Consider the following 24,216-nt stretch of genomic DNA (forward strand, 5'->3'; position numbering starts at 1 on the left):
ACTACAGAATAGGGTGTTGGATTTCCACCCATGCGTCTTGGTTCGAAACTCCCTCCTCACCAAAATTATTGTAGAAGTTTCGATCACCATTTTCCAGCCTTTAGTAACCGCTAGCTATCATTTTCAGTGAACTCTATCAATCTTCCATCTCAAATTCCTATGAAAAGTGAAAGATGCAACGCCATACTTTTGAATGAACAAAAGATAAATTTATTCATTATTGTGTCAAAGACTCTGAGTACAAAGACCATAATTGGAATAAAGAGCAAAAAATAAGTTACAAACGCATGAAACAAGCAACAGAAACTGTCAAACTGCGAGCAACTCGGAAAATCATTTCAAGCCAAGTTCTCGGTTCAGCCTAAAAGCATTATCCATACAGCCATTTGAATAGACCTGAGAAGGAATAGCATTATGAAACAAACGAGAGAAACCTTCTGCGCTTACTTTGGCAATCCAGTTTCAGGGTTGAGAAGATGACTTTCATCTGACAGCACAACTGGACCTCTCCCAGGTCTTGTGCAAATAAAGTAACTGACATCTCCTCTGAATTTCTGGGACGGATCCTTGATTTCTGGAGGTGGGGGTAAAGTTTCAATATCCTCCGGGCTCTCAACCCCGGCATCTTTTAGAATGGACTTATCACCTAGTACAAAACTGGAAAATGAAATATGAAAATAATTATTAAAGGAAGAAAGAACAGGGTTGGCACCGTCAGAAAAATCCTTGATGCATAAACTCGAAGAAACAAGAATCTCTTAAACTTTGTGGATGATATGAGAGCGTGATAGCATCTAAACTCAAATTACCTGTTCAAATCTGCATCAGAATTTGGTGGAAAGCAGAATAGCAACTTCTGAATTAAAAGGGCAGCTGTTTTTCTGTTACGTGCAATTAGAACTGCATTCGGCCCCGCATCAAATGTATAAGCCACCTATCGATTATTACAATATTGTCAGCTACTCGAACAAATAATATAAACAGTATGCAACTCAAACAAGAGCTTATAGAGATGAGATTATTATTTTCGTTTAAGCGTAAAATCATTTTCCAACTAATATTTAGTAGCATGCTTATATGCCACAAACTTATAAAAAGTAGAAGCAGTGCCAGAAGGGAAGAAGCAGGTCCAGATTTAGAAGCATGCTTTGAACTAGGTTTATCACGAGAACAAAGTCTGATCCAAATTACTTGTCAAACCAAAGTTAAAAAAAATTTCTTTTCCACGAGAAAATTTGTAAGTCGTTAAGAGCTTGTATTTGTTTCCTGTATGTAGCTGTGCAAGTTGTGTCAGTTGAGGCATTAAATTAAGAAAACATGTGCAGTGAAGCTCCATGTAGATTAATCTCTTTAAGATATAGACATAAGGACTTCTACTGAAATTATAATCACTTTTGGTCTAATACTGAAAATATACGTAATCAGAAATGCCAAATTCAAGATGAGTATCATGCTAGAAAGACAAACAATTAGCAGTATTTTATACTCATTAAATATCATTTAGTTTCCTCCTGAAAATTCAAACCTGAGGTGTTCCTTCTGCGCGGTTCCACTTTTCAACAAGGCTTATTATCCTGAAACATAGGCACTTCGTCAATATTAACTTTCACGTGTATAGCGTCGCCTCAATGAATGAAAAAAATATATGAATTAATCTACTTGCTAAGCCTTTCAAGTGACACAAATGCAACGGGGCTTGCCTGTGGGATGTATCATTCATGTAGAAGATGGGTGGACATGTGTCCAGGCAGACCGCGTGAAACTGGTTACTGTCAGTACAAGTCAGTTGTGCAAAAGAAGCAAAATCACGATTTTTTATGGCTTCTTCCATTTTCAATATGCGTTTTGGCACTACTTCCTGTAACAGTATCAAAAAAGAGATAGGAGAAACAAATTAGATCATAGTTTAAATGACCCCAAAAAAGTTGAAAAATAACAAACCATACAAGAAATTAGACGCCTTTTTCTTCTATAATAGCAGTGCATTTGGATGGGGTAGTTTAAAAGATTCGAGGAATTCGAAAATGACAGAAATTAAACCACAATCTATAAATCTCTTAAGTAGTTAACCTGTTGAGCATAATTGGATGTAAAACGATGGAGCTCAGTCGCTCAACCAGCTACTACTGAAGACAAATCCTATTATTTAAGATGGCCAGTGAAAAGGAAAGTGAGAACGTACCTTTGCTCTATGTTGTAAGAGCAAACTTGTTTCAACAGTATCACGCATTCCTGTAGTGCTACTTGTCTCCTTCTGCCGTGAACTTACCTGAAATAAACAAAATCAAGAAGGTAAATAACAGGATTCTTTGCAGTTGTAGCATCTCTGATAAGCTCATATTTATATATATATTTTACATCAAATTCACTTGTCTTTTCTTAGTTAGTTCCTTATATTTTTGAGTTATTTACTTTGTTTTTGTGTTTTGTAGGATTTGTCAAGCAAAGAAAAGAAAATTAGCACAAGTGAGATTTTAAGTAACAAATTCGTCAAAACTGCCTGTGCAGGTCAGCTGACTTTGGAAGCAAGTTGCGGACAGCTCAGAATCAATTAGAGAATGAGCCTTATATGCTTGGAAGGCTACGGATGTCTATTTTCTGGAGCATTTCGCGGATTGTTAATATCATTTTTCTAGAAGAAGTTATGGCTGTTTTAACACTGAAAGGTTCCCAAGAGGCTGAGCAGTTTGTAACTGACAAGAAAGCATTGAAAGCAATAAATCCAATAAAACTAGCAGCCAAAACTGATGCAGCCAAGAACAAACCAGCTGACACCTATTCAATTATCAGAGGAAATGGAATTAAAGATGAGGATTAAGAGGGAGTAATTGGCATAAAGGCTACCCAAGGAGTTACAATTGTTTTACCATTTCCTCTCACTTATTGTCATCACTAAATGGCTATTAGTGGGTGAGTTAAGGAGAAGAAAATGATGCAGAAAGAATTGGTTTAAAAGTAGTGTTGGGGAAGGAAGGAAAGAGAGAGCCTTAGTCGATTTCTTTCGGTTCTATTTTCTCAAACTCATGTCTATCTTTTGCTTTAACTTAAGGATTGTGTAACTAAATTTTTAGTAGTTAGGGGCTGTTTGAAGCCCCGAATATGATTGCAAGTTTGTTATGACATTTCGTTTGAATTACTTTTATAATGGATGAAAATTGGTTCACTACTTGTCTCATTGATGAATTCTTTGTGTGTTTTCTACGGATGCATGCTTAGTTAGGATTCTAATGCTATGAATATGTGTGTGCCTGCCCTTGTCAAATGAGGACCTACATATGTTCTAGAGTAGTACTTGTTAATTGCGCTTAACATGTGAATCAATTTCTAGGATAAGTAAGACAACGCCAGTACTTACGATGCCTTGTGATCACTCAAACTCTTTTCGTTCTTAATGATTTCTACTTGTTAAATCTATGAACACGCCATTCTAGATTGCATGCTAGGGACTAAGTTAAGTTGAAAACGCCATTCTCTTAACATACCACATAAGAAAGAGTAATAGGTTGAGTTCTAACATTGAGCCAACTTGAGCATCTTCATCCGGAAATAGAAGGAATTTGAATGAAACATAACATGTTTGCATGATTATTTGGTGGTGGATAGCAATTCCTCTAACTCGTTTTTCTTAATTTGTGAACTCCTTAAAATCTGTTTCTGTTCTGTTTTTGTTCGATTTAATTTAAATAGCAAATCAACTCCAAAAATCCCAAAAATTTGTAAGAGTGTAGCTCTGTGTGTCTTGTATCTGCATATAAAATTTCGTAGACTTTAGATAAGTGTAAGTCAGTCTAATAATTATTTTTCGGTGGCTGGTCAGTAGGGACAACAGCCCAGTTTTTGTGACATTTTAAGTAGTTAGATAAAACAATCTTCTGCGGGAAAGACCCTTATTTTCATATGCTACAATTGACAAATCTTATTGTTAATAAGGAAAATTAATAGGACATTTGTGTGCTACTTTGTGGTGTGCTTTTAATCTTATCAATCTCAACATTCTAGAAGAAGCATGTGCACCTATTATAAGCACCCGCAATATATATATATATATATAGGACTTTAGTGACAACGTAAGTTATCGGACTTTAATGACATCATAAGTTATCTGGCTTAACTCCACTTATAAAAACGTATTCTTTAAGATGGTGACAACTGATCAGTCTGTCAAATTATTAACTCTATTAGATGCAATTTTCACTCTTTTTCTATTTAATTTAATTTATGCTTGACTTTGACTTAATATCTTCCTAACTCTTTGTGTGAAAGGATACCATCTTCACTTCACGTATATCATACATTTGACATTTTGACTTCAAAAATGTAGTTCCCACTTTCCTCGAATTTTCATGCAAATACTACAGGTGAAGAGAACGGTGGCATCAAGAAGCTTAGAATAGAAATATGACTAAGCAAACTGGTTAAGTTCATAGGGAGTATTTGCAAAACTTAAAAGGTATCATCGCCCAAGGCTACATATTTAAGACCCATAGAATTTATACTACCAAACCAGGAAGACATGCAGAGATGAACAGATACAAAGTACTGTATAAGCATCAAAATACAAATGTATGGCAGAGATGGAAAGTAGAAAATTCAAAAGACCCCACAAAAAACCTTTGAAGAACCGAACACAAAATGACAAGATAAAAGTAATGTCCACTGGGCAAAATTTACCAATACAATCATTTACTAGAATGAGAAAAGAAAAGACAACACATACCACAGCGATAACAATAACAAGTTCATCCCAGTGCTTCTCATCTGCAAGTTGGACTGCAAGACTGTCGGTTCCCTTATCATCCTTAATAGATCATGATACCAAGAATCAGAACTAAAGCTCCATAGGAAAACTTGCTTTTCAACAGAGGACATAATGAAAATGATAAATTAAAAAAAAAAAATCGAAAACATAAATTAAGCTTACTTTCCCCATGATCCACTTGACAAATCCCCCATATAAGCTGCGGCAAGCACTACCAGAACCTTGCCTGTATGAGCAAACAAATTCAAGGAATTATTCCCATGAACTACAACCAGCATACTAGAGTCTCTATCATATGAATAAAGAAGAACATAGATTTTAAACACACAACCTCTAAGATGAACAAAAAATAAAGCAACAGAGTAAATCATCTTCAGTGAGGCCTATATAGTGGCTGATATTTATGTAATGTAAAATTCCATTAACAACCACAAGAATGACAGATGAACCTGAGGTGCAAGGTGTTCCCAATTGTAATCATTATAACTGAAACAAGATACAGGCACCCTGGAAATGAGATATCTAAATAACTCTCAACTACCTTGCAATAGCAGAAAGCTGGCTGTGATCTTCTTTCACATTCATTAACTTTCCGAGGGCAAAAACTGCAAAGTATAAACAGACACTTAGCTATCATATGCTCATTGTTAATTACTATGTATATGTATTGATAAAAAAGAGTAATCTACAAACTGAAAGGAAAAAAAGTATTCCAAAATATTAAGAAAAGATAAAAAGAAATGTCCAAGTATTAAGTGTTAATACCAAAAGATATTGGTAAGAGCAGAAAATAGATACTTGTCAGAGTCTTTATATATCTTTTACTAAAAATTATATAACATTCATATATGTGCATCTAGATACGTGGAACTTATGTATTCTAAAAAAATTTCATCCAGTAATACCAATATGTACAACCAGCCTTCCACTTTCTCAAATTGCTATTTTTTTGGATTATTATGCAGTAATGTCAGTTGGATTGCCAGTATTTTGGATATGTATCGTTGTAGACAAAAAAGCAGTTGAGTTATGAAAAGAAAATTCAGCCTAAAAAACACAAAACGCATTTGGTTGCCAAGGTAAACTACTTCCAAGTTATAATGGATAAAAATCTCCTGTAAAATAAATAATAAAGAATGCAAATCCCGGATGACCTTGAATTACTTAAGCATTTAGGGCAATCCATGTATCATTACTAATACAGTCGTGAGTTCTCAAACTAAAGACATCATTAAGCATTAATCATATAACAAGAAATTAACAATAATATAGGGAAAAATTAGGGTAATTATTAATTACCTAGACAAGCAAAACCAGCAGCTGAGGAAGCCAATCCAGCAGCAGTAGGAAAATTGTTATAAGAAGAGATATGTACATGCAATTTTTCCCAATCCTTCTTAGTAATCTTGATTCCCTTTTCCTTATCATCAACATCGGTAGCTCGACTGCGAATTTCTCTTAAACAGCTTTGGAATCTGCCTCCAGAAATGGATATCTCCTACACTAACCGGAAAAAAACATGAGAGCAATGAATCAGTGAAATTCCAAAAGGCTCATGATTCATGTCTATGTGGAAAGTAAACATCAAACCACTGATGATTTTTGTGGGAAAAAAAACAACAGTGAAAGTTGTAAAATCCAACTACCATCGTTTTTCAACACATGAAAAACCCAACTTAATTAGCCAAAAAAAAAAAACTGGCTCTTGTTTCCTGAAGACAGATCTAAAGATATACACATTATTCAAAGTTTCAAATTTTAATCTCTTCATTTCATCACCTACTGTCACTCAACAGCCAATCCGAACTAAATTGATAAAACACAATGGCGATGGACTTGTAGCTCATTTCGCTAAGAGCATTCTCCCTTACAACGGAGTCACTTCGAATTCCCTCCCCCCCCCCCCCCCCCCCCCCCCAAAAAAAAAAAAAAAAAAAAAACCAAAACCCCAAATATCAGTGATATAGCTGCTACATAGTGAAAAGACTCTGTTCCTCAATCTCTTACAAATTGATAATCATTAACTTTCAGTATCTAAAATTCTTTAATTTCCTTTTCATTGGTGACCAAATGGAGTTTGTAAAACCCACAAAATTATGGCTCCCCATGGAGGCCCACCAAGTCGTTTATGTCAAAGTTAAGAGCTTCTCTGAACCCCTGATCCCAAACAAGTGCTCCTGTTTCTTTGCCGGGAACCAAACAGAAGGAAAGAAACTTGTAAGAGAAAAAAGAAAAGGCCACTAAAAGGTATACCTCGCCATTGAGCCACATCCGATCTTGGTCAAAGGTAGGACTGACGGAGACAGTGGTGGTGGTGCAGAGGTGGGCCGGATCAAGCGTCACGCTGATGCTGTCATTGACCGGCAGGATGAGCTTCTCGTCCCTCTTCCCCCAGTACTTGATCACGGCGATGTTGGTGGGCGTCTGAGCCGTCACCATCAGCACCCATTTCTGCGACTCATCCGCCATTGAATGCTGAGAAAAAACACGAAGATTTTCCGGGAAAAAGCTGGGCGACGGAGAGAGAGATCTAAATTGTAATGGGTCTAACGAGGAATGTGAATCTGAGAGGGAATTGGCAGTTGGTGGTGGAGTTTAATGGAGTGGCGGGCGGAGGAAGAAGCCAAATGGAAGGATTTATACTTCACAGTTGAAAGATATAATTTGTAGGAGAGAGAGACGTCGGTGGTGGGCGCCCACCTCGGCGCTGTCTATGTTAGGCTACGCTGTCAATGTCAATGGGATGGGGATTTGGGTTTCGGATTTGGACGCCCTTCTTGGACTTCGATTCTTAATTTTCTTAGCCAAAAAGAATGGAAAAATAAAATAAAAATGTTCACCTAACTTTGACTAAATTTCAGTTCCAACAAAATGATTATAAATTTGTTAAACAAAAAAATGATATAAATTTATATGAATAACTACTTTTATCATTTTGTTGAAATATTTTTGGGTAATTTGCTAAATTAAACCTACACTAGATCGTAATAGTACGTGATAATGTTATAGAATCATTAGACCAGCTAATTATGAAACAATTTTTTTTTAGTTCAAATTAGAGCAAAATTATTGTAACTCAAGTGATTAACATTATTCACTCTACGTCTTAGCTTTGATTCCTCTTGGTCGTTACCTAATAAGACAATTCACCACTTGTAAACCTCTCCAAATTAACTCAAGTGTTTTTTTAGGCAATTCACCACTTATCATTTATTAAACTTCATATAAATATAAATATATAGGGGACGGATTCGTGACACCAATTTTTTTACATAATTTTTTTAAAACATTTTTGTGTGGCCCATTTCGTAATTTACTTCAACGATCCGAATCGTTTATCTTTCAGGTCTTCCCTCAAAAATCATACCTACCAAAAATACTCAAATCTGAGATCATATTATCGTTGCATTTAAATTAAAGAAAAATGCTCAAAAAATTCTCATCCATTAGCAATTCTAATTTACATTTAAATTAATGGGCTTTTCTTGGCACTTGTCCTTGTACAAATAGTAGAATCTTTGACATTATTTTTCTCTCTTTTGGGGGAATAAGTAAAGATGAAAACAATGTTTTTTACCAAAGTGGGTGTGAATATGGAAGAATTCAAGGTTGGTAGGTTGGTGAAAATCTGAAAATTGACCAAATTTAGTACAATATATTAGTCTGAACGATATACTCACACATCCATATATATAAATACATGCTCCTTATGGAAAGGAATCATCATTTTTTTGGAAAAAAATGGAGATTAGTTATGGCATCCACTCCATATTAAACTTCAATAATCCGAACATTCTATGTTGTAATCTCGATTCATAAATCATCCTTATGAAAATTCAATTCAATCTGAAACCATTTGCCTATTCAATTATCACGATGAAATTTCGATGATTCTTAGACCATAGTGTTCGTCAATTTCTTTGGACTCAATTAGATATCTTAAATATTTCCAATTTGGCTAATATTTTGTAAGGATGATCTATAAGGTACAAATCATTAAAGTTTGATGTGGTGTGAGCCCACAACCAACCCTAATTTTTTGAAAAAATAAAGAAGAGGAAATTATTTCCCTTAAAGACTATACATATACATATATACTCTCACTCCAAAAGTAAAAGAGTTGAAAATGCTAAGTAGTATCCCAACCATGTGTGATTTGTATGAGCATTTGAAGGTCCAACCAAGAAAATTCAACAAAGCAAGCTGAATGATTCACCACATGTATATTTGTCCATTAACTTTTAATAATATTCTTCAGGTGCTCCCAAATATATATATATATATATATATATATTGAATCAAGAAAATTCTTATTTCTAAACTTAAAAATGTAATTTTCCTTCATGGTACGTATGGCTGAGTAAATTAACAGCTAAATATTGTATATAAGAATTTAATAATAGTAAAATTTTGCATAAAATTCGTACTATTAAGTAGTACGTACTATTGTAATTGAAACCCTAAAATACGAGTATAAGTTTTCTCAAAAAATAAGTGCAATTATGCATGGTAGGTGGGCATACATGTTCCAGTTTATTGTCAACCAAGATAACACATTAAAAAATGTCAACCAAAGCCAATTTTTCTGATGAGCCCAAAATGTTGGTTTCAGTTTGGACATTCGAACTTGGCAAAAAAAAAAAATATTTGGACATTCGAAAATTAATCTTTTCCTTGTTGAGAGGTTCATTAGCTAATTAGCCAACTAAGAGGGATTAAGAAGGCTGGTAGTATGCTCAAGACCTAAGTGGCTATTAATCGTCACTTAATACTAGTTAGTTAGTATAATCGTTCATTCATAAGTTGAAGGTTGTAGACTAACAATCAACTCTTATTGATAATCATTTCGTTTTCAGTTTTTAATTTCATTTTTACATTGTAAATATATCATATTTTTTATGCAATGATATTCTAGTCTAAGGGAAAGAGAGAGAGAAATTGCGTTAAGTCATACAATATTTTAACAACTAATTTAGTATCGAACTTAAAACAAGTACAAAACATCTTCATTATTCATGTAACAAACTTGATACTCTTAGTTAATAATTAATCAAGTGCTCAACAGTCAGCAAGTTGGATGCATGGAATGTGTCTCTTATCACTCAGCAGCAACCAGCAAGTGCTGTCATAAAATATACAAATGGGTTTTCTCAGTCAAAATACGACAGCCTAGGCAGCCAGCCCTCCATTGTTGGCTTTCTTCTAATTTATATTGACAACGACATCATTGACATGGGATATTATACATTAGGACGCCTCTCACCAACTTCTATTTATTTATTTATTTATTTATCTATCTATCTTACTTATTTATATACATTTAATCATACAGAATATTGACAGTAGAGTAATACTGAAGAGACTAAGTTTGTAGATAAAATTTACAAATTAAATTATGTGTCACTAATAGAAAATGAGCACATTTATCTACGCTTAAATAATAATTCAATTATCAATTTTCATGACAGTATATGCTCCTCAACTCACTCAGTCCGTTTCATATTAAAGTTCTCTCATTGGAAGAAGTACATGATATGTATGAATATATGTGAGGTATAGTAATCTTTGTACTAACTATCCTAGAAAATTACACAAATACTCTTAATTTAACAAGGAGAAATCAATTGAAGAATCGAAACTTATTGAATTGAGGAATCAATAACTTAACAATTACACTAATTAGTGGACGAAAATAAATATCCTGCGACAAAACTCCTAGAAAAAGTAAAATCTTGAACGTAATTCAAATATATCTCTTTCTCTACTTCTCACTCGTTACATTACACGATACAATCTAATTCTAGTATCAAAATATTAGTTAAATTGGCCAACAGGTAGAGCAAAAGAGCGAAAAAGTAATTTATTAAGCAATCTTAATACTTGCATTTGAATAAGAAGAGGACAACACAAGGCATATACAGCTAAGCTTGCTTGTAGTTTGAGTTTGAACATTCAAAGTTGCACGGCGCCCAGACCTAACTCGGTTGCTAAACACTAAACAGGTCGACTTTTGATTAAAATTAAGGATCCTTTCGAGTGTTCCTTTCTTCCTTCAAGTTGACTACAAATGAATTTAGATACGAGCAACTGTAACATCACATTATCGGAAATTGACTTAAATCTACGGTTTTGAGTTTTTGTTTTGTTTTTGTGTCCCATTTCTTTTACATTTCTTCTCCCATCCCACCGTCCTTTCACTCTTCTATATCCCACTTTTACTTCATATACTTTCTTTCTATCTCTAGCACAAAAAATAAAAACTAAAATAAAAATGATTATTAGACAGACAATAGTTTTTCTATTAATAAATTGATTGTAAGTTTGTAACTAAATCTATGAGACATTTGATAACCATTTTAGTTTTCTAAAAACTCTTTTGCTAACTACTTTCAAAAAATGAAAACTAAAAACCAAAACTGACAGCCAAATTTTAAAAACTCAAGAAAGTAATTTTCAGTTTTCTTTTCTTTTAAATTAAAAACTAAAAGTAGTAACCGAACGAGTTTCAATTTTCAAAAAAGTGAAATAAATAAACTAAAGGGAAAAACAACCACTTAGAGAACAGTACAATAATATATCAGCAAAGATGTCTGCTTACAAATACGCATTTACAATGCAAGTGTTTCTAATCATTGAAGAAAACCAGCACTTCTCTAGATATAAAGTAAATGAAAACAACAGCGAAAGAGATAGAACTAATTTTAAAGAGATTTTGAAGTCATGCTACTTTGACTCTTCATTTGGTTCATACTTCAGATTGAGTAATAATAAACAGTATCCACTCCCTCTTCGGGGAATCATTAAGAGATTTCACTAGAGAGAATTCTTCTGGATTACCATTCAGTAATATGCGTACAGCCTTCATAACTTGCAGTCTACTAAGTTTTGGTACCTTCAAAACAACATCAAGTACCTCCTTTCCTTCGATTCTCGCTCGCGGTTTCACTTGCCAAAAACTCCTTCACTGACTTTGCCATCTCACCAATTGCATCCGCGATGGGATCTCTTTTCGCTTTCTTTTTTGGATGCGAGTCACTTGTTGAAAAACGCAAGCCCACGTCTCTCTCTCTCTCTCTCACACATGCGCGCGTCCGTGCACGCACATTTCATAAATAGTTAATAAGTAACGCTGAACCTGATTACATGAGATACAAATTAATAAACTCAAGCCCATTTACAGGCCAAATTCCCTTGAATCTTAAGGGTGCTAGCTACAACGTGTAAACCTTTGCATCATAACCATTTTACATGTAGTCCAAGTTTGTATATAATGCTCAACTCTCTCTCTCTCTCTCTCTCTCTCTCTCTCTCATTTGATAATTACTTACAGGTAATGCTAAATCCTAACATTTCATAAATAGATTATGTTAAACACTCATATTTCATACATCGTCAATGAATTACAAACAAGAGTTCAAGATAGAGGGAAAATTAAGCAAAAAGCCATAATTACAGTCAAGCAAGCCCATGAAGCTAAATATTTGACTGACCTGTAGATTGCTGCAGATTAATTGGAGATGGGGATTTGGGGTGTGCGTAAACGGCACACGAATCACCCCGGACCTCTGCGACGGTAAGTTGGGTCCTGTCTAAGGATGGGCAAAATAACTATGGATTTGGGTAACCGCAGTTACCTGTTCATTTAAAGTTCAGAATTACGATTATGAGTAATCATTTAGAAGAACAAATGTTTATGGGTATAATCATTTATCTGTGAAATTTAAATAGTCGGTTATGAGTATTACCCGCAGTTATAATGGGTATCTATTTACCTATTTAATTTAATATATGTAAAATTAAAAAATAAAAATAAAAATCCTAAGTTTTCAATCTCTCTATCGGACTTAGAGTCGCAAACGCCCAAGCACGGCAAGGAACGATAACCTCCATCTTGTTCTTTGATTTGCAAAGGTCGAGATGGGTCTTTTTCCCTTCATGTTTTATCAGACAGTTTCCAAGCATTCCTTATCTGGTGGGCCTTCACCAGCAGGAACTGAAATACATTCATTTTTTGTGGAATCACAGTCCTGTTCTTTTGCTCTGAACCCTTGGATTCTGGAGGATTTAAGCTGCCCACCTCACCTGCAGCTTGTCGTGAGTTCGTATCAGTAGTTATTTCTTTTGTATGTCTTTTTTAGTGATAATGAATTGATTAGACTTTGTGACTGAACGTGGTAAAGTATTAGTATTCGAAAGTGTTTAGTTTCGGAATATTTTGGAGCTTTGAATCATTTCGTATTCAAGATAATGGCTATTTTTTGTTTTTAGAAGTTTTACTTTGTAATCATATATATTATAATTAAAGACTTGCTAGGTAGAAAAATATCATTCGTAAACTATTATTTCAATTATTGGAAATGTATGAGGATTTGAATGATTAAAATAGGAAAATGCATGCTAAAATATACCTATAACGGTGTTTAATTGTCAAAAAACAAAAATTATAACAAATTTTTCTTTTGTAAATTTCAAGTTGTTAAAAAAAAACATGTAAAGAGGTGAAAAAAGGGATAAATGGGTAAAAAAAAAAACAAGATAAATGGGTTCAAAAACGGATAAATGGTTATGATTAAATGAATAACGGTTATGGATATGGTTAACTGTTTATAAACGGTTATAGGTATGAGTATAACCATTTATACAATTACCCATCGGGTATAAACATAAACAGTTATGGGTAAATAAACGATTACCTGCCTGTCATTACCGTTGCACATCCCTAGTCCTGTCTTGCCTCACGATTGGAGGCTGATTAAGCTGTGGAGTTGGCTCAGAAGCAGCTGGTGCTGGATTAACTGTAGGAGAAGATGGTACACTTATCTTGCCATGAAGCATCACGTTGTTGATAGGAGGCACAGGTGCACGTGCTCTAAATGCAGGAGAAGACGGGACACGTCTCTTAACACAAGGTATACAATCCAACTTCAGAGCTGTTACAGAAGAACATCGAAGCCTATCCGCAGGATCAATTCGCATCTGAGAATCCATGGCGAACCGAGTTATTAAGGACCCGAAAGGTAAGTCGCCATGGGTAAAACTTGCAGATCGGCAGATTACACGGAAAATGTAGGTGGGCAGATAAATTGGAGGATTGGTCCCAATAGCATAAAGGAGGCGCGCTCTATCAGGAGTAACTAAAGAAGAAGAAGAGAAACCCAGAGTATCAATATTATCAACCACAATGCAGTTAAGTATTTTGTAGAAGTCAGTGAGACGGGTTACGGAAAAAGTTCTTGCAATCTCTTATAGGGGCCAACTAAGGTAGACCTGACTAAATTCATGTCAAGCTTAGCAACAAGCTGATGATAATCGAAACCGGGTTCATCCAGCTTGAGCCGAGGAAGTTCACGCAACCGGGCAATGCTATTTACGGAGAAATTGAGGGTCTTACCGCGTAGGTAGACATCAAAAGAGTCGGGGAATGGCCGATCAGCAAGGAGAGGAGGGATGTTGGAGTAGAATTCTTGAATAATCTGGATATTAGCAGGCTCTGCACGTCCTACAACGGAGAGCCAACTGCGTGATTCGAAGACAGAGGGAATCCCAAAATCCTCGAAATCGCTCAATAGGTACTCTTGCCAATCGGTCCTCAGAAAACACAGTTGGAAATTTTTCTTGTAGCGATTGAGTGCTTCGGCGTCCTTGAACCTATCACCAACACCACCAACATCCTCATCGGCGTCTCTACCCATCGTCAATAATTGATTACAAAGACAAGATTAAGTAGATTTGAGTGAGAAATAAGTGAGAGGAAATGGCGTTTCAGTTTGCAGAAAATAGGATAGAAGAGGAGTGGGAGGAGAGGCGAGGGAAACTTTTATATAAGCGCGCCACTTGAATTTTGAATTTTCATAAAATATCTCAACCAACTTCCTATTTTACCCTTATTTTCAGTTTTTATTTGTTTATTAGGCGGATTGTCGAGGGCCCGAGCCCCGCGCCCCAGCCAATCGCCTTCCGGATCAAGGCCTGCCATATGCCGTACAATTTGAACCTTGATCTCGAAAAGATCTTCGGCCCTAATTTTGGCGAATTTGATGTCCTCGGCTGTGGGAGAATTCACTTTCGACAAAAGGCGCCACTCAATCGAGCTAACAGAATCTCCTCCTATCACTTCATCCGGGTGATAGGGGAATTTTTCTTCTGGGGGGACCCAATTAGACGGACCTGCTTCCTCCCCCCGGGAAGCGACCGGATTAGCAGGGGCGTTTTGGGGGTGGGGCTGGGCTACTTCTTCGCCTTCCTCATTAGGAGAGGAATCCAAAAAGACGCCTAGATCGAAAGAAGTCCAACCAGAACCCCTACTGCTACCCCCCCGATTTACCGAGGTTTCCCCCGTAGTTTCGGATTCGTTGAATGATTCCAAGAGAACCCGCACGTCAAACGAATCCTCCGTAAAAGAGGAGGGGCCCGCCTGGTCCAAATCTCTCCCGATTGCTTCCCTTACGGGGGCCCGGGCTGTGGATGGCTCGGGGGCGGAATCTCCTTCGTTCTCTGAGGAGAAGTTTAGATATTGACGCCAATTCCCAGAGTTGGATGCGCCGGAAGCTCCGGATGGTGCCATCATGTTCCCTATAGCGGGTGATTCAGCATCAAACAGAGCCAAGATAATAGCCATAAATAGACCTACTTCCCACCCGAGTCGACTAAAGAGGAAGTCGAAGGATCTTCTCAGTAGCATTCCCTTTATCTTCCCTAATAGGAAAGTCGGGTCTACGCCAAGTAGTAAAATAGTGGAATAGAATATGGAGAGTAATGAGAGAATGATTACTAACGAATAGAGAAATTGGCGTACTCTAGGAACACGAGGAAGACGTCTTTTCATGAGAGTCGGTTGTACTTTAACTAGCTCTGCTCGCAGAGCGGCATAACGGAAAAAAAAATGGAAAACTAGAGTAGGATTTGAACCTACGCCCCTTCACTGAACACCAAGCCAATCTCCATTCAAATGGAATCAACTCGATCATTCAAGTGGCATACCTTGAATCTAGCCTACAATCCTTTCTTTCTTCTTTCAATTGATAGTTAGCCGGGTGTATCTTGTTCAAGAAAAAGCTCTTTCTTTTGGTGAATATCCGGATACCCGAAAGTTACAGCTAAAGATGAATGCCCAGAATCGTAGATTTTACGAGCTAAAAAAAAAAACCACAATGAGAGACATTCGATCCCAGGATTAGCTCTATCCCACCTCCAATGAGATGTGTTAAGCATATACTGACTTTTTGTCTTGATTTAAGAGTTAGCCCTACTAAATGGGGCGTAGCGTTGAGCTCAATGAAAGTGTTCCTTCCTTCTCGACGTGAAACTCTCGCCGATGGGACAAGATAAAGATTGCCTCTACGCTTCGCACCTTTTTCTTTAAGAAAGAGGGCAAGATCACTCCTAAAAGCAGCCGCGATCTTATATACGATACCACTAAATGAAACTTCCTTCCTGCTTAAGGCACTAGTTCGGATGGAAACCCTGATCCGGCGGGTGGCCTAGCTCGCTTCCTAGATCCTCTATTTTATCATACAGCCCGGACTTTCCACATGAGCTAGGGGGGCATGGCTAAAATCCTTGCTCCGGTGGATGGAGTTGATCTTAGGCTTTCGCGTATGGCCCTATCAATAAAGATAGATCTTTCCTCGCCCGAAGACCTGCCCTACTAAATGGGGGGAGATTGAATGAGCTATCCTTATGTAGATAGATCGATTGAAGGACCCCTGCTTGTGATCGAGTCTGTCGATAGAGTCATGCCTTGCATAAGTACTCTATTGGAGAAAGGGCAAATCCTTCCTCCCTATTACTTCGTTCTCCTGTCGTATGGATGTCTGTTTTCCCTCCTAAGTCCCTTCAATGCTGTCGCATTGTTGCCCCTTTCGGTATGGTCCTTCATTCAGGCCTTTCCTTATGCACCGATGGTTTCATGATTCGGGTTTATCTTTGAGTTCAATGTTTGCGAGCGTCAAAGCACCTAACCAACCATACCTACACCATGCACCCCTTACTAAAATCAAGCGGTAAGCAGCCCCATTTAGTAGGACATGAACCCGAACTGGTTGTTGAATAAAGGAAGACAGACCTGCTTTTAGTTGGCCTGCTTTGATAAAGTTGTAAACATAAGGAATATACTCTATATATATATTCCAAAGGCTTATAGTTAGTAAGACAGGTGTCAATACCAAATCCTTAATTAGTAGTGGACTACTAGTTAACGCACTACTAAAGCGGAGTATCCAGCATGCGCACATCATGATTTGCCAGAGGATAAAGATAGAATGGAAGAAGCAGGCAAGAATAGATAGAATTTTTTAGGGAAAAGTGCTTTGAGATCAAAGATCTTTCAACGCTCCTACTAAAGAAACTATTTTCTTTTCTTTTTATTTTATTAAACTATTATTTAGAGGGTTTAGAGTACCCAGAAAGAAATGAACAAAACCGAAGTTCAGTGAGCTTATAGTACCCACTGGCGGCGAACGTGGAAGTGACGGAGGAGCAAGAATTATGAGGGAAAGGCGACGTCAGCTCCGGATGCGCAGCTCCTTGGCCATGCGGTTGGATTGAGGCTTCGATCTTCGTTCACCTTCGGATCCGCGCCATCGGCCACCACCAGTTCATGTTCGAGTAGGGGTTCCGGTCTAACTTCGGCCTCCGTCACTGGCTTGGGTTTATCTTCGGGCTCGGGCACCTGTTCTGGTTTAATTTCGGGTCCCGGCGCTAGTGCAGGTTGAGTTTCGAGTTCAGGCGCTGGCTCCGTTTTAGCTTCAGGCTCTAGCACTAGTTCTGATTCGAATTCGGGTTTCGGATTTGTTGTCTGGTCTGGTTCAAGTCCATTCTGGGCGGGGGGTTGTTCGGCGGTGGACATTGCGGGAGATCGAAGGACGGATCGGAATTCGAAGAGTGAACGGATTGTGAAGTTACAAAGAGGTTGGAGAGAGAGGGGGAAGAGAGAGAGACGCTCGGCGGCTATGGACCCCATTGAAGGAGGAGAGTTGTAGATAAAGAAATTAATAAAAAAAATATTTGAAGCTGTCAAATTTGACAATAAGGAGAGAGCTGTCATTTCATGTCATGCCACGTCAGATTTGGCTTATTGGTTGGAAAATATTGTAGCTGTTTTTTTTTATTGTTACGGCTGATTTGATATTTTGACATCTCTTTTAGAGATACTCTAAGATCATCAAAAATGCTAAATTATAATAGTCAAATTACAATTGTTGGGTGATGTGGTAATCTAAAGTCTTATGTCAAATCTTATATTTCTCTAACTAAGTTATCAAATGTTAATTTTTTTTTTTATTAATATAAAGTTTTAAATGGTTGTATTTATTAAAAAAACTGGCATCTATATTTTCTTATGAGTATGGAGCTTTAAATGATTTCTCCATTTTACATCTTTACCATGTAAGCTGGCATCTATATTTTCATTTAACATTCATTAAATTTACAATTTAGTACTACGGTTTAATGACATTCATCTTCGCTTGTAAGTTAGAGGTTTTAGGTATGATTCTCGCTAAAAACAAATTTGAACCACATTATTCCTAGCCCATAATTAGGCTAGGCTCACCCTATTCCCTCTTAGTATAGATAATAGTGTTTGTTAAAAAAAAAAAATCAATGAATTTAGTGAATTGTTCAAGCCAAACCAATCCTAAACATCAACAAGTGTATGGTCATATGTGAATATTGAAACTTTGAAAGTGATTTATGGCTACAAGGAACTTTTCTATTTATACAAGTTGAGATGTACAAGCAGGCTGAGTTCTACCTCCCATGAAAGTGCAAGAACGAACAGCACACCATATGCAGAAGATTCGCGAGAAAGAGGCCGAATTGAAGCGGCAGCTCATTCCACTCATGATTGATGGATTTGTTGTTAGTTGTTCAGTATTGTGTACGTCCTGGGGGTGCTAATGTTTCAGTGGATTTGTGCTACCAGAGTTGGAGGGTAGAGGAAAACGAGGGGTTTGGCAAGGTTAAGGTTCTATAACAATTGGGTGGGTGGCATTGTTGATGTAGCGTCGATATTTGCTAAATATTTATTGATCTGACGAGCAAGGTTAGTCGGGCGGTGAACTAGAGCCTAGCGCCTAGGCGGTTAGGTGGGCGCCTAGACGGATTTAAATAAATCTATTGTATTTCGTGTAAATAAGTGTCTGTTTATACTTAAAATATATATAATTTCATCATAAACTAGAAAATAGAATGACATATATATTATGAAGTATTGAAACATAATGAAAACATAGAGAGCAAACATATAATCATATAATGTGTGTTTATTTAAGTGTTCAATTAGTCTCTTACAATTTATTGGAAACAGTAAAATGCAAAAGAAACGTTATTTATTTTTTATTTAAGTGAGTTGCAACCTAGACGGATCTGGACAGGCTAGACGGGTGCCTAAGTGGTCTAGCGGGGTGCCTCAGCAAGTCTAGGCACCCTTTCTTAATTTTCAATTGCCTAGGCCTTAATCGGGATGGTGATTGGCCGCCTAGCACCTAGACGGCGCTAGACAGGGATTTTTAAAACAGTGTTTAGGAGATATTGGTGTTTATATTTGGTGCAACGATCCTTAATTTTTTGCAAAGTAAACTGGTCAAATGATCTCTTTAATCTTTATGACTTTTGAAAAGCAATACCATTGATGTGCATGGCCTACACATCCGCCAGTTACGGGTACCTAATTTCTTACTTTTTATCCCTTGTTTCGACTTTCTACCACCCCTCCTGAGAGTAATTTGTGGCACCAGCACACTATCACAATGACGTTTCATGTCAATGATATAAGAACGCCGCTCTAGTAATGTCTTATGTCAGTAATAGGATGATAAGTAGAGAAAAACTAACACATTATTATTGATACAAAACGCCACTATGATAGCGTATTTGTGTCATACAAGTCATTTTCAAAAAGCATTGCATATGGATAATTGGATATGGTGCCACCACACCGCAAGTCATGCCTTTGATGCTACAGTTCTAATCATATACAATCATCAGGCCCTGCATGCAGCTTATAAAATGCTTGTTTTCTTCACTGGGACACTAGCTACTTCAAGCTTTCCCTAGCTTTGGAATTCAGAAATCAATGAGCAAACCAAAGCTTCAACTCCTCTTCTTCTCCAGCATCTTCATTGTCTTTCTATGCTTCTTTCATGGGAAATCATCACATCTTGAGCTAGAAGATGACTCTTGGCTTGACGATGAAGATGATGCAGTGAACATGGTTCAGAGCCACCAAAATTCAAGGAGTAGATGTGAGCTCTCTGACGGAAAATGGGTTTACGATCAATCGTACCCTCTTTATGACTCGACTTGTCCATATCTTAGCACTGCAGTGACTTGTCAAAAGAATGGAAGGCCGGATTCCGACTACGAAAAGTGGAGGTGGAAGCCAAACAGCTGCTCCATTCCAAGGTGCCACTCTAAACCAAAACTTAACTAAATAATCTATCCGCATGCATGAACTTAGCCAAGTTTGCTAGAGCAGCTCTCCTCTGCATCCAAGTAATTTAAAATCATTTAGTAATGTGATTTCTTGGTTTTTTGTTTCATTGAAGGTTTGATGCACTAAAATTTCTTGGGAAAATGAGAAGGAAAAGAATAATGCTGGTGGGTGATTCTATAATGAGGAATCAGTGGGAATCTCTAGTGTGCTTGGTACAAGGAGTTGTTCCAACTGGCAGAAAAATAGTGACCTACAATGGTCCTTCTATGGCATTCCATGCAATGGTACAATTATTATTATTATTATTATTTTTTTTTTTAAACTTTAGGTGTTTTTTGATAACCATTTCGTTTTTAATTTTCAGATTTTAGTTTTTTTTTTTTTTTTAAATTGAAAACTCGTTTTATAACTGGTTTCAGTTTTCATTAACTAAATTGTTTTACATTGTTTTGAGGGAAAGCCTCAAAAATTGATCCTTGTTCTCAAATCTTGCATTAACATAAATAGTAATGTAATTCACACGCAGGATTTTGAGACATCAATTGAGTTTTCATGGGCTCCACTCCTAGTGGAGTTGAACAAAGGAGCTGACAAAAAGAGAATTTTGCATTTGGACTTGATAGAAGAGAATGCAAAGTACTGGAGAGGGGTTGATGTTCTTGTGTTTGATTCTGCTCACTGGTGGACTCACTCTGACAAATCGAGTTCGTAAGAGAAAATTCGCATTCATCGAGTCACCTTTCCTCATTTCCTTTGCTTCAGAAGTGGTAGCATTGTGGATGTTCTTAATTATGGTCTTAATTGAAGAGTTCTTCTAACATGTTTCAGGTGGGATTATTACATGGAAGGGCACTCTCTGTATACAAACATTAATCCAATGGTTGCATACCAAAAAGGACTCACTACATGGGCTAAATGGATCGATTTAAACCTAGATCCTCGAAAAACCCGAGTGATTTTTCGAAGCATGTCGCCTAGGCACAACAGGTACATAATATGAGATCTCTAATGCAGTTATGATGCAATTATATAATTCACAGAATTCTTTTATACATACTTCTATGTGTTATTCGCTTTTTCGGCAGAGAAAATGGTTGGAGATGCTATAATCAGAAGCAGCCACTGGCTTACTTCAGTCACCAACATGTTCCTGAGCCATTGATAGTGCTGCAAACTGTATTGAGAAATATGAGATTTCCAGTATATCTTCAGGACATAACTACCATGTCGGCTTTTCGAAGAGACGGGCACCCTTCTGTGTACAGAAGGGCCATGGGGCAAGAAGAGAGGCAGCACCCAGGAGGCTTATCCTCTGACTGCAGCCATTGGTGCCTTCCTGGGGTGCCTGATAGTTGGAATGAGATGTTGAGTGCCTTGCTTTAAGTATGACTTAATTAATTGTGTTGATTAAAAATTTAGGTCGAGTGTGAGAGTAACTCTACTTTTCTGCAGATTAAAGTTTGTAATGCTAATTATGATGTTGTGGTGGGGTGGTTGTAGAACAATGTGAGATGGTCCTCACTCATCATAATATGCTTGGTAGCAAAGTCACTTTGCCTTTTTTGTTCTTTTCTTTATTTGACCAACATTCAAATCTAACCTAAGCTACAGGGAGGGGGATCGAACTTAGGTTTAATGTCTGCATCCATTTAATAATTTATAACCAAATTTCTAGACTACTAGTGCGAGAGGTGAGCAACTAACTAAGCATGCTGGCTGGCTATGATTATAAAGGTTGAAGAACCAAAGTTTTCAATTCAAAAAAGCAAAAGATGTTATCTTCACTTTTGTAGCCATGACCTTGTAATAATTGACATTTATTTAAATTGCTTTTACAGTAAGAAATATTCTTTATCATGTTGAGTACCAGACATGATATTTATACTACAGTATTTCACGAAAATAATCAAACTCAGGTGCAAGAGGCCAGCGTACTGCCTTTGCCAACAGTCCTAAAAAAATATACCTTATTTGAATCATGTATTTCATCAATTTATAATTTGCTCACATAATTATACTACATGCAGTCACCACATTCAAACTAATAAAATCAAATAATAAAAAAAAAAAGAAACTGCAGGTACTCTTCTAGCAAGCTCAATCAATGTGAACCAAGCTTCTTTTTCAACTTAGAAATCTCCTTAGAACTCAATCCAAAAGCTTTTTCCAAGAGCTTATCTTTGATACCGGATCCGAAAATTGCAGCGGGGATTCTCTGGGATCCGGGGTTTTGGCTGTCAAAGCTGCCCAATATAGTTGCCGGAGTATCGCCAACATTCATTTGGAAGTGCAGTAGACCCCTTGGAAACACCATCACCTCACCTTTTTCGATCACTTTGGCGAAAATCCTGTTATTCGTATCAACAAACCCCGAATAAATCTTTCCTTCGAGCACGAATGCAGTCTCCGTGGCTCTCGGGTGAAAATGTGGCACGTTTACTCCACCAACTTTAAAGTCAGCTCGGACAAATGACATGCCGAGTGTGTTGAGTCCTGGAAAGACATTTGAGTTCACCGAAACGCCAGAAAGCCCGGTAGGACCAAACTTTCCAGGAACCTTAATGCCGGAAAATACAAAATCTTCTACAGTTGCGAGGGATGAGTTCTTGCATTGGCTGGAATGGCTTGCAGGCTCTGTGTTGGCTATGCAGAAGTCTTGAACCGGATCCGGATCAGAAGCGAAAATCACATAGCTCATGTTGAAGAGGAGGACAACGAAAAGGACTACCGTTTTGTAAACCATTTTTGGTATAAAAAAATCGAGAATGAAGGAGGAGAACTGGTGTTTCAATATTCAGACATTCAACCACTTTGATCTGAAAATTATGGCATCAAAGAACAAATGTTCTGGCTAGATAAGGAAACAAAACACTAAAATATATTGTTAAAATAATAGAGTTGGTGGTGCTACCTGCCCTTTAGGCCTTTTACATGTACCAACTTTGCTTGGGAATAAAGTGAGAATCGAGGATTAATTAGTTAGCCAGAAATGACTGCATCCACCAACATGTAATTTGATTTTTCTTCTTGTTTCTGGTGGAGATTAGAGTTGGTTCTAGTGGGGGGATGACCTGTGCCTACGGCTCTCATTATCATTAAAGTTTGGTCTTATTAGCTTAGCACAAATAACTATCCTAAAAATTCTACTATGCTCCGGTTAGATCTTTGCTCATTGGATCCTTGTCTAAAGATCTAATAGCCGAAAATTCTGACATAAAAGATACACCGGAACATAGGAGAGAATCCACACTTAGCAACAAGTAGCGGATCCACCAAGAGGTCAACGTGGTCAATTGACCCATTGGTTGTCTGGGTTGTAACCAATTCGTGCACATACGGACAAAATGCATGAGTGAGACTTGACATGATCTAGCTTGTCAACATCAAACGATAGAATTTTATGTTGATATCAATCGACAGACTCGCTCAAAAGTTGTGGGCATCTCTATGACACCTGCACACCATAGCTTTGCAAATGATTATGGCCTATCAACTGCTTGACGAAATGCCACATTGACAAATTTACGTGTAGTTTCCGGCCAAAAAATGGCACCAACTTTTTCCTTACTGACCCCCTCTTCCTTCCCAAGAAATTTTCCTGAACTTGCCACTGTAAGCAACCAAAGAAAGAATAAAAAACTCGCAGACTTTTACATAATCTCGTGTATTCCTCTCCTCTGTCTTGACCTGTACCTGCTACTCTTAAAACAAGATGGCATTTTTAGTGCCTTGAAGGCAATTTCACTTTCGAGTTACCTGGCCTAGAACACAGTTGTTATCACTTCTTAGGTGCGTACATTATATACGGTGGCTTATGACATGATTGGAAGCTAATTGTGTGTTTTATTTTTGTTTTTATTTTTATTTTTTATACAAGCGAAAGTGGAGCAGAAAATCAATTTCTTGGCCTACCAAAAATGTTGTTCTCACTTTTTAGGTGCTATGGAGTGGACTACATATGGTGGTTTACGACATGGTAGGTAGCTAATTCTGTTTTATTTTTCATTTTTATACAAGCGAT

General features: G+C 37.2%; 4 protein-coding genes across 4 annotated transcripts; 1 reads left to right on the plus strand and 3 right to left on the minus strand.

The window, feature by feature from the left end:
• Positions 1-187: 187 nt before the first annotated feature.
• Positions 188-7,377, minus strand: LOC125478297 (diphosphomevalonate decarboxylase 2-like). Its single transcript, XM_048586405.1, has 10 exons — positions 7,013-7,377; positions 6,059-6,257; positions 5,301-5,364; positions 4,922-4,985; positions 4,718-4,798; positions 2,183-2,269; positions 1,701-1,858; positions 1,526-1,574; positions 810-934; positions 188-657 (listed from the first exon to the last, which is right to left on the minus strand). Exons 1-10 carry the CDS (start codon positions 7,226-7,228, stop codon positions 444-446), a joined length of 1,257 nt encoding a protein of 418 aa, XP_048442362.1. The 5' UTR covers positions 7,229-7,377; the 3' UTR covers positions 188-443.
• A 7,199-nt stretch (positions 7,378-14,576) lies between these two features.
• LOC125478345 lies at positions 14,577-17,976 on the minus strand. Its single transcript, XM_048586491.1, has one exon. It carries the CDS (start codon positions 15,582-15,584, stop codon positions 14,577-14,579), a length of 1,008 nt encoding a protein of 335 aa, XP_048442448.1. The 5' UTR covers positions 15,585-17,976.
• Positions 17,977-19,740: 1,764 nt separating this feature from the next.
• On the plus strand, positions 19,741-21,758 carry LOC103947019 (protein trichome birefringence-like 36). The gene is made up of 5 exons (XM_009357851.3): positions 19,741-20,164; positions 20,308-20,479; positions 20,722-20,903; positions 21,024-21,182; positions 21,281-21,758. The coding sequence occupies exons 1-5, from the start codon at positions 19,836-19,838 to the stop codon at positions 21,576-21,578; spliced, it is 1,140 nt and encodes a 379-aa protein (XP_009356126.3). The 5' UTR covers positions 19,741-19,835; the 3' UTR covers positions 21,579-21,758.
• A 238-nt stretch (positions 21,759-21,996) lies between these two features.
• On the minus strand, positions 21,997-23,119 carry LOC103947020 (germin-like protein subfamily 3 member 2). Its single transcript, XM_048585998.1, has one exon. The coding sequence runs from the start codon at positions 22,936-22,938 to the stop codon at positions 22,297-22,299; it is 642 nt and encodes a 213-aa protein (XP_048441955.1). The 5' UTR covers positions 22,939-23,119; the 3' UTR covers positions 21,997-22,296.
• Positions 23,120-24,216: the final 1,097 nt, after the last annotated feature.

This window comes from the organism of the source record quoted next, unplaced genomic scaffold (assembly GCF_019419815.1).
Source record: "Pyrus x bretschneideri cultivar Hongxiangsu unplaced genomic scaffold, Pyrus_bretschneideri_v1 Contig24, whole genome shotgun sequence".
NCBI lineage: Eukaryota > Viridiplantae > Streptophyta > Magnoliopsida > Rosales > Rosaceae > Pyrus > Pyrus x bretschneideri.